The 10,715-nt window shown below is 36.9% G+C and overlaps 1 protein-coding gene across 1 annotated transcript; it reads left to right on the forward strand.

Moving 5' to 3' along the window:
* The first annotated feature begins 106 nt into the window (after positions 1-106).
* On the forward strand, positions 107-6,989 carry tmem30c (transmembrane protein 30C). Its single transcript, XM_051118961.1, has 7 exons — positions 107-480; positions 1,388-1,501; positions 4,003-4,110; positions 4,281-4,371; positions 4,442-4,591; positions 4,671-4,883; positions 5,219-6,989. Exons 1-7 carry the CDS (start codon positions 283-285, stop codon positions 5,404-5,406), a joined length of 1,062 nt encoding a protein of 353 aa, XP_050974918.1. The 5' UTR covers positions 107-282; the 3' UTR covers positions 5,407-6,989.
* The last annotated feature ends 3,726 nt before the right edge of the window (positions 6,990-10,715 follow it).

The raw sequence follows: 10,715 nt of genomic DNA on the forward strand, positions 1-10,715 counted from the left end.
CCACACATTACAGCAGAGTCCAGGAATGAGGAGAGACTCAATTCGGATGGAAAAGAATGTGTGGAGCGCCGGGGAGGTTTAACAGTCAGAGCTAAAGACGGGGAACAGCGCTGTGTGTGTATAAGGTGGAGTGGCTGTAGTTAATAAGTAACAGTCCCTTCAGGTTCAAAGGTTCAGTCACACTAGGAACTGCGAAAACTTCCTTCGGTGGCAGTTAACGAAAACGCTTGCTTATTAGAGTTAGTGTTATTGGTATTTTTGTGACGTTCTAGAAAATCTGAGATGGGAAAGAAGCAGGCAGCTACAGGGCCGCTGTCGAGACGTCCGGATAACTCAGCGTTTAAACAGCAGAGGTTACCCGCCTGGTCTCCATCTCTCACGGCACAAACTGTGCTGCCAACCTTCTACATCCTCTCTCTCGTGTGCTTGTTACTGGGCATATGGCTCCTCATCACTGTTAAGAACACATACGAATTAAAGGTTAGACATGTTTTTTTTTTTTTTTTTATCATGTGGCAATTTTCAAGACAGCAGGAAGTGGAGAAATAGACCAGGAAGATGTGTTCCTTGTGGTAACAAACTCGACGCAAACCACAAATCCATCAGAGAGTGAATTTAGTGTGTTGGTCAAGTTCATTTTTCTATTTTTATTTGTAATTGACCTAACATATGTAATTTGATATATTTAACATCTTGGTTTCGCTACTGTTTTATTGTTCCTGGAGGTTGGTGGTCAAAAGCAAAATTACTAATAATACACTGATGAAGACATTTATTTTAAAATTTATCATTGGAAGTCATTGGAACTTATTAAATCATTTGATTTAGTTGTTTAATTAAAGTAGCTGACTAATTACAATGGACTCTGAGTCAACTGTTTTGTTTGTTATTAGCATTGTTTGCTAGGGCAGCCATATGTAGAGACAATAATGTTATAGCTTTGGGGTAAACCTCTCTCTGTCTCTCTCTCTCTCTCTCTATATATATTATATCATATTTAGATGTATATGTATATATGGTGTTTAATGATTAAGCTTGGCATTTAGTTGACAAGCACTGATGACATGTAGGCCTAAATTAAAACCAGTAGTTGTTTTCTTGAGAAACCATGTTGTTTTTACAGTTATTTCCTGATGTGAAATATCCTAAATTATAAAATGACTCATATATGAATTATAGAATGACTGAGGCGCCACAGCTCAACATGTTGGAGTATGTTTTGCCACAACTCCACACAGTCACATTATACATTCATATTGTATGTTGTTCTTGCTGCTACAGTAGAATGACTGAGGGCCACAGGTCAACATGTTGGAGTATGTGTTGCCTCAACTCCACACAATCACATTTTACTTTCATATTGTATGTTGTTCTTTTTGCTGCATAGGTGGACTACACTAATGCTGGATCATGTGGAAATTGCTTCACTATGAGGAACCGTGGCTTCCACGTACCAGACTGCCAATGCACTGTCAGCTTCCATGTTCCAAAAAACTTTTCGGTGTGTCTGACTACATAGCCTACTAATATGATTACATACACTACTTTTTTTGTTGAAAAGTGACAGTAAAAACATTTATGATGTTACTAAACAGATCTATTTAAAAAATGCTGTTCTTTTCAACTTTATATACATCAAATAATCCTGAAAAAATGAGCACTGAGCCCCAAATAAGCATATGATCATGTGACACTGGAGTAATGATGCTGAAAATTCAGTTCTGCCATTACAGGAACAAAATATGTTTTTTTTTTTAAATATCTTAAAATAAAAAGTTATTTTAAATTGTAGTAATATTTCACAAATAACTTTCAAAAATATCCTTATTTTTCCTGTAAGAGCAGGCATGGCCGTTTGAAAATTTTATGGGTCTGGCTTCCGGTGATCCGTGTCCAGCTATTTTTAGCTGTACAGAACTGCTTTTGCTGCTTGATATTGCAAATTGGTGTGTCTTACCATTATGAACACACTGGTTTGTAATTCAAACAGTTTTACCATTTACTGCACTTTGTTATTTTTCGCTATTTCCCATAGCGTCTAATGAACCGGAAATTTCTCCCATATGATAAGGTACTGCATACAGTTAGTAAAGAATGCATACAGTGGGGGAAAAAATTGATCCCCTGCTGATTTTGTACGTTTGCCCACTGACAAAGAAATTACCAGTCTATAATTTTAATGGTAGGTTTATTTTAACAGTGAGAGACAGAATAACAACAACAACAACAAAAATAATCCAGAAAAATGCATTTCCAAAAAAGTTATAAATTGGTTTGCATTTTAATAAGTGAATCAAGTATTTCATCCCCTATTGATCAGCAAGATTTCTGGCTCCAAGATGTCTTTTATACAGGTAACAAGCTGAGATTAGGAGCACTCCTTTTAAGAGAGCGCCCCTAATCTCAGTTTGTTACCTGTATAAAAGACACCTGTCCAAAGCAATCAATCAATCAGATTCCAAACTCTCCACCATGGCCAAGACCGAAGAGCTGTCCAAGGATGTCAGGGAACAAGACTGCAGACCTACACAAGGCTAAAATGGGCTACAAGGCCATCACCAGGCAGCTTGGTGAGAAGGTAACAACAGTTAGTACAATTATTCGCAAATGGAAGAAACACAAAATAACTGTCAATCTCCCTCGGTCTGGGGCTCCATGCAAGTTCTCACCTTGTGGAGTTTCAATGATCATGAGAACTGTGAGGAAGCAGCCCACAACAATGTGGGAGGATCTTGATCAGTGATCTCAAGGCAGCTGGGACCATAGTCACCAAGAAAACAACTGGTAACACACTACATTGTGAAGGATTGAAATCCTGCAAGGTACCCCTGCTCAAGAAAGCACATGTACAGGCCCGTCTGAAGTTTGCCAATGAACATCTGAATGATTCAGAGGAGAACTGGGTGAAACTGTTGCGGTCAGATGAGACCAAAATCAAGCTCTTTGGCATTAACTCAACTCGCCGTGTTTGGAGGAGGAGGAATGCTGCCTGTGACCCCAGAACACCATCTCCACCGTCAAACATGGAGGTAGAAACATTATGCTTTGGTGATGTGTTTTTCTAAGGGGACAGGACAACTGCACCGCATCAAAGGGACAATGGACGGGGCCATGCACCGTCAAATCTTGGGTAAGAACCTCATTCCCTCATTGAAAATGGGTTGTGGATGGGTATTCCAGTATGACAATGACCCAAAACACAGCCAAGGCAACAAAGGAGTGGCTCAAGAAGAAGCAAATTAAAGTCCTGGAATGGCCTAGCCAGTCTCCAGACCTTAATCCCATAAAACATCAGCCTCAAAACCTTAATGACTTGGCGAGGATCTCTGTGATTGCCAACAAGGGTTTTGCCACCAAATACTAAGTCATGTTTTGCAAAGGGGTCAAATACTTACTTCACTCATTAAAATGCAAATCAATTTATAACGTTTTTGAAATGCGTTTTTCTGGATTTGTTGTTCTTGTTATTCTGTCTATCACTGTTCAAATAACCCATTACAATTATAGACTGATCATTTCTTTGTCAGCCGGCAAATGTACAAAATCACCCACTGTATCCATGTAACATGGGAACTTGTCTGAGCAAAGCTAAATAAAATTTTATAATATGTGAAAATTCTGCCGGTGTCTGTACCACCGCTAAAAGGATGATTTACATACATTAATATTATATTATTATTATTACTATTATTATTATAGTAACAATTATTTTATTATCTAATATATCAACTCTTCAAAAACTTGCTGTATTCTGCCCAATAAATGTCCACTGTAATTTTCGTATAAACAATTTTACCCAATCATTTTCTATGGTTTCTGTGCTTTAGATTTTAAGTCACGGATTTATTAAAAAAAAGAGCAGACGTCCTAGATTAAAGTCATATTAAAAAATGTGCTGCCTAATTTAAATGAGACAACCTTGTGAACCTCATAATTTGTCATCAGCGTGTTTCCTTTCAACATGATGTAGTACTTTGTCTGATAGCGCGCTGTCTCCCTCAGGGCGATGTATTCTTTTACTACGGTCTGAGGAACTTTCATCAGAACCTGCGGAGGTACATGGACTCCCGCGATGATACACAGATGGTGGGGAGGAAGAACAACCTGAAGGTGCTCGACGTCTCTTTCACTCCCCTTCTGTTTGCACTCCTTTTTTCACGCTCTTTCCTCATCCCTCCCACTCAGTGATTAAAATAACGTCTGTCTTTATTTGATCTCTCACTACGCTTCACATTAGTAGCGCTGTTATCACATTCAAGATGTTGTTATTGCTCACGTAGGCACCGAGTTCGTACTGCGCTCCATTCCAGTACGATGCAAAGGGACTACCCATTGCCCCCTGTGGTGCTGTGGCCAACAGCATGTTCAATGGTAAGGCCCATGCCAACAAGCCGTTTTGCTTGCTGTTTATGCTTGTTTATGTTATTTTTATTTCTTTTAGACTCATTATCTGTGACGTATAATCCATCGGGTGGGTCAGAAATGCCAGTTCTACTCTACAGGAAGGGCATCGCTTGGTACACAGACAAAAACGTTAAGTTCCGTAACCCTCCAACTAACAGCACATTCACACTCCAACAAGCCTTTGAAGGTAGGCTATACATCATACACCACACGTTTATGAACATACGTGTCTGTTTTTCTCACTGTTGTCTCTCTGTTTGTTTCAGGCACGACTCAGCCCTTATACTGGCAGCGTGCGGTTTATGAGCTGGATGACGAAAACTCCAACAACAATGGCTTCATAAATGACGACCTGATTGTTTGGATGAGAGAGGCCGCCTTCCCTAATTTCAAAAAGCTTTATGGGGTTCTCAATCGTGCTCGAGAGCCTTTCACTGAAGGCCTGCCTGCCGGCAACTACACCCTCTCTATAAATTACAGTATCCTTTGCTCAATGGAGAACAGAATTGGTTGTAAATGAAAGGAAACGGTTCAGCAGCACTTACAGGCTTTCAGTTTGGTGACAAAACCTATGAAACAGCTGACAAATGTGAGATAGGGAAGTTCATCCAGGGATAGTTAATCAAAAAAATGAAAATTCTGTTATCATTTGCTCTCATGTCATTCCAGACCTCTATGACTTTCTTTATTCTGTAGAACACAAAATATTTTGAAATATTTTAGAATGGTAAACAGACAGTATATTTATCAGTTTCATTTCTTTTTGTTTGTTTGTTTTTCCACGAGTAGTTTTTGCCTTGACCAATAAATTCAGATTTTCCTGTCGCGCCATTTAGTGGTCGGAAGGAGCTGGTGATCTCCATGGTGAGCTGGTTTGGTGGGCAGAATTACTTCCTGCCCATAGCGTACCTGGTGACCAGTGGATTGATCTTGGTGACGGCTGTCGTACTCACAACGGTTTATGTGAAAGTGGGCAAAAAGGGCAAGAACATGGAGGAATAAGCCAAAAGATGATGGAAATACCTGTCAGAAAAGAATGACGTAAACATTGCACTTCAGATTCATTATTAGGCACACTGAAAGCTATTGAAATTTATTTTAAAGTTTATGCATCAGCCTCTCTAATTCTAGGAAAATTGTGTTGACCAAAACCTACAGTTCAGGTCAAAAGTTTACATACACCTTGCAGAATCTGCAAAATGTTAATTTGACCAAAATAAGAGGGATCATACAAAATGCATGTTATTTTTTATTTAGTATTGACCTTAATGAGATATTTCATATAAAAGATGTTTACATATAGACTACAAAATAAGTTAAATTTACTCTGATTTCAAATTCAAAAAGTTCCGGCTCTTAATGCATCGTGATTTCTTCTGTAATAGTTGCCTATGTAATAATTGTAGTAGTTGCATAAGTTGTCCTCAGTGTGAAAAGATGGATTTCGAAATCACACAGTCATTGTTGGAAAGGGTTCAAATACACACAAATGCTAAAAAACCAAAGAATTTGTGGGACCTAAGGATTTTTCTGAAGAACAGTATATTTAACAGTATATTAACAGTATATAACGGCTTTGGATCAATCAGGTAACAACACAGTATTATAAATCAAGCGTATGTAAACTTTTGAATGGATTAATTTTAATTAATTAAACTTTTATTTTCTCTAGTGTAAACATATTTTATGTGATACATCTTGTGGTCAGTACTAAATAAAAAATAACTTGCATTTTGTATGATCCCTCTTATTTTGCTAAAACTGATTAACATTTTGCAGATTTTACAAGGTGTATGTAAACATTTGACCTCAACTGTATTTGATACAAAATAATACTTGTAGTCTGATATACAGTGGAATTTAAAATACACACCAGAGTCCACACTATAATATGAGATTTAAAATAGAGATCAAGTGATTTGTGTTAATTATATAATATAATTTGTAATGGAAACAAACAAACCTGTATGAAAGTAGACAGTTGCAAAGACCTCTTTATTGAACTCCACTATATGCTACATGATTATAATCTGATTAACTGTAAAACTGCCCTGTATTTCCAGACAGGAAATGAGTAATGGATAATTATAATTTCCAGCTGTCTTGGAATCAATGTACCGGAGTCTTTCCTCACATCTGACATAGCCTTGGTTTAAAATAGCATACTACTAACTTATGTATGATGTATAAATATTGTACATAGTATGCAAATTTATTTTCTACAGTACATACCATAGTGTACATCCACACATGACTAATATTTTTTTTTAATGGAAAAAAACACACACTTGACTTGATCTTATAGTTCCAGTGCGATGAATGTTCAACTGCATACTGCATAATAATAGCAAAAACTATTTCATTATATATATATATATATATATACAGTATATATAATAATAGTACAAAGTACGTCCTGCACATTTGCAGTAAACAATGTATCAGCAATGTGTCCTAACTGCCAGCAGGGGGCGTTTGTGACAATCCTCATCTGTGAAGTTTGAACACGCGATTACAAACCACCTGTGTTTACTGAACACTGCGTTTGCTTGTTATACAGCACAACGACTGGTAATTTTTCATTTGAAAGCTGCATAAGAATGCGTCAGTTTACACACTTAGCTTATGTGTTTGTTATGCGCTTTCAACACTCCAAATAGTTTACAAAGTGAACTTCTTAGTTTGGTATAATGCCACTCACTCAGGCGCTAGTATTTGCAGGACATTTTAGGACATTTGTCAGCCTGAATTGTTTATGAGGAGCTTTGTATGCACAGTGGCAGAAAACCAAAAGAAGCAGATGACCTATCAAGGAGTGACAGAACTGTTTTTTAATTCTTTTGTAATTATTATGCATCATGGCCTCATATTAATTAAGGGGCTACATTATTTATTAGTTGGAATATTTGTACTTTTAAATTCTTCGGTCACATTGTAAAACTACTTTAATGAACTACAAAATAGTGGGTAATGAAAGAGAACGAAAAATACTTTTTACATTTTAAAATGAAATTTTGATGTTGAGAAAGACATTTGGAAGCTTAAATGTTAATACGCTTTGTGATTTCAACTTCTCGGGTCACATTAGTAGATGTGTGTTTATTTTAATATATTTCTGTGAATAGCACTGCTGATTAAATTTGAAGGCCAGGAGACATTCATTAATCCAGTTGTCTAAAAGTGATTTTTTTTTGTAATTACATTTTATTTTTTAATAAAACTTCAATTTAACATTTTAAAATTGTTTTTCTATACAATCATTCTACAGTACCAATCATCATTTAGAGACAGATGTACAGTGAACGGCAGACACACATGAACACACACACAGGCTTGTGGATACAGTGCACAGAAACACATTACATAGAACTCTGATAAGATTTCAAAAACTATAAGCAGACATGCACTTACACGACTGAATCTGGTACACTTTTAAATTCACAAAGACATACAGGCACGTCCATAAAGACACCACTGTGAACATTTCAATGCTTTAAGCCAGTAAACTAACGCAAGTACCGAAATATGACTTGTTTGATATTGTAGTAAATGACAAACAGTGTACAAATCTGACTTGGAACATGCAACACCCTGGCAAAATCCATAGCGTGAGGCAATGTTTGGTCTGATAACATTAAATCAAATGGATAATATGCTTGGATTGATTATCCATCAGGTTGTTTGGTCTTCAAGTCAATACAAAAAAAAAGTATGATATAAGACAACTTGGCAGTGAATCCTCTTATAGGCAAGAATGTCGGCATCCTGTGTTTTGCTCTTTAACCTTTGACCGCTAAAGGGTCACATTTGGTAAAGTATCTATTAGGACAGTGTAACCATGGAAGGAAGCAGTGCATGCTTGGTAGCTTAAACCTGACCTGTTAGTGGTTTGGGAGTATACAAGACACATCAGCAGGAAAAATAAAAAGGATTTTTGCGTGGCACAGGTTTTGACGTGCGTGACTAATAATATATTTGGCATGAATGTGTATGTGCAGTCATGCATGGAGGACTTTTCCATGGAAATTGAAAATGCAGCACCAGCACTATTGCTGTACCATTAGTTTTAAGAAAGGCCTTGCTAGTTCCTGTGCCGAATAAATGTTTGTCAGTCCGTCCTACTTTAATTTATTCAGACTTAACTGAACAATGCATGCTACTGACATCTGTTCCAAAACCTTGTGAGCTGCCTACTAAGACAACCTTTTAAGGCATCTAATATTTCCCCCCATAAAGCAGACTGCATTGCAATTAAAAATTCATCCAAGATGGCGGACAAGTGGAGAAAAATATTTAGATAATTATAAATAGCCACATGTCATTTAATAATGCAAAACTATTAATAGTCTAACTAGTTATTTACTAGTTAAATACTAGGTATTTTTGTGCTTATTAGAGTACTGAGGTGTTAGCACCATGCTAACCATTCTAAAGCATTCCAAATTAGTTACCTACAAGATTTCATCTAATGGCTGGAAAGTACTTTAAGACTTAAAATCTAAACAGATTTAAAAAACACTAGTGTAGGGCTGTCAAGATTGCTTGGATCAATTTGAGTACTTGATTTTAAAGAAGTCCACTTGCAAAACAAAGATTCACATATAATGTATTCACCCCCTTGTCATCCAAGATGTTCATGTCTTTCTTTCTTCAGTTGTAAAGAAATTATGCTTTTTGAGGAAAACATTTCTGCATTTTTCTCCATATAATGGAGTGCTATGGTGCCCCAATTTTGAACTTCCAAAATGCACTTTAAATACGGCTTCTAACGATCCCAAATACGGTTGTAAACGATCCCAGCCGAGGAAAAAGGGTCTTATCTAGTGAAAAGATCGGTTATTTTTATTTAAAAAATATAATTTAAATACTTTTTAAACCCAAAGAAGCCTTTCTCTCCCTGAACTCTGTGTATTCTGGCTCAAGACAGTTAGGGTATGTCGAAAAACTCCAATTGTATTTTCTCTCTCAACTTCAAAAATCATTTCAAAATCACCCTACATCGCTGCAGAAGTTCCGACCCAGTCTTTGCAAAATGAACATGCAAAGATCAAACACCCTTAACAAAAAAAGGTAAAACAGCGATATAGGACGATTTCGAAGTTGAGAGAGAACATGAGATGGGAGTTTTTCGACATACCCTAACTGTCATAAACCGCAACAAAAACAGTCCAGGCAGAGTAAGACAAGATGAGCTTTTGGCATTAAAAAGTGTATAAATTGTATTATTTTTTTATCGTTACGCTAGATAAACCCTTTGCTCTCAGCTGGGATTGTTTACAACCGCATTTGGGATCATTTGAAGCCACATTTAAACTGCATTTTGAAAGTTCAAAATCCAGGCACCATATCAGTCATATGGAGAAAAAAGCTGAAATTCTTTCCTCAAAAAAAACCAAACAATTTCTTTATGAATGAAGATAGAAAGAACATCTTGGATGACTAGGAGGTGAGTAAATTATTTGTAAGTTGTTGTTCTGAAAGTGAACTTCTCCTTTAATCGTCAGAATAATTGACTGATTACTTGATTACCAAAATAATCGTCAGTGACAGCCCTACACTAGTCATTATACACTTGCCAACTTTGGTTACTGAGGAAAAACAGTGGTCATTGTACACTACACGATTTTATGTGAAATCGGTCACCTTAACTGACTTTGGCCAGCTAGCATTGATTTGCCCAGTCTGTAAATTTGGGGCAAAAATTGTGTTTTCAAGCTTTAAGTCACTGACTATGATACAGTGCATCACTGCAACATGGGATTTTTGTCAGTGAGCTTTCATCAGTAAAGTCTGAATTGTATTTTTTACTTTTATGTTTATTTTTCTGTATAAGTATATTGTTTCAACAACTGAGTACCTCATTCTGATGCGTTTCTTAATGAGGACACTAGATTTGCACAGAAGACTGAAAGACTTTCTTGACTGTTGTCATTGTTTATCTCATTGCACAAGCCAGTGATGAGCTGTCATCAGATGACTGATGATCTCATGTGCAACTTGATTTTTTTGTCGAAAATACAGGATTCGCAATTTTCGAAGTTCAATTATACGTTTGTGTTATATTTTGGTGTTGCTGCCAACTCATTTGTGAGTTGAATCACAGGCCCCTGAATCTATTCAACTGTAACCAAGTCGCGGCGTGTTTCGAGGTATTGGCAAATATTGCTAAGCAAATCAATGCCAGATGTACACCCTAAAAGTTAGCATGCTGCATTAAGGCAGCTGTCTATGTAGGCAAGTTAACTCACTAGGTTTTAGAACAGAACTAGAGAAACCAGCACAGGCCCTGTGTCGCTATGTCACAAAGAAGG

The sequence above is a fragment of the Labeo rohita genome, chromosome 9 (assembly GCF_022985175.1).
Source record: "Labeo rohita strain BAU-BD-2019 chromosome 9, IGBB_LRoh.1.0, whole genome shotgun sequence".
In the NCBI taxonomy this organism is placed as follows: Eukaryota; Metazoa; Chordata; class Actinopteri; order Cypriniformes; family Cyprinidae; genus Labeo; species Labeo rohita.

Excerpts from the sequence above, each read along its gene's own strand:
- tmem30c (XM_051118961.1), top strand. The coding sequence starts at position 283 with ATGGGAAAGAAGCAGGCAGCTACAGGGCCGCTGTCGAGACGTCCGGAT. Across the intron at positions 4,111-4,280 it reads GGAGGAAGAACAACCTGAAG|GCACCGAGTTCGTACTGCGC; the intron begins GTGCTCGACGTC and ends TTGCTCACGTAG. Across the intron at positions 4,592-4,670 it reads ACTCCAACAAGCCTTTGAAG|GCACGACTCAGCCCTTATAC; the intron begins GTAGGCTATACA and ends TGTTTGTTTCAG.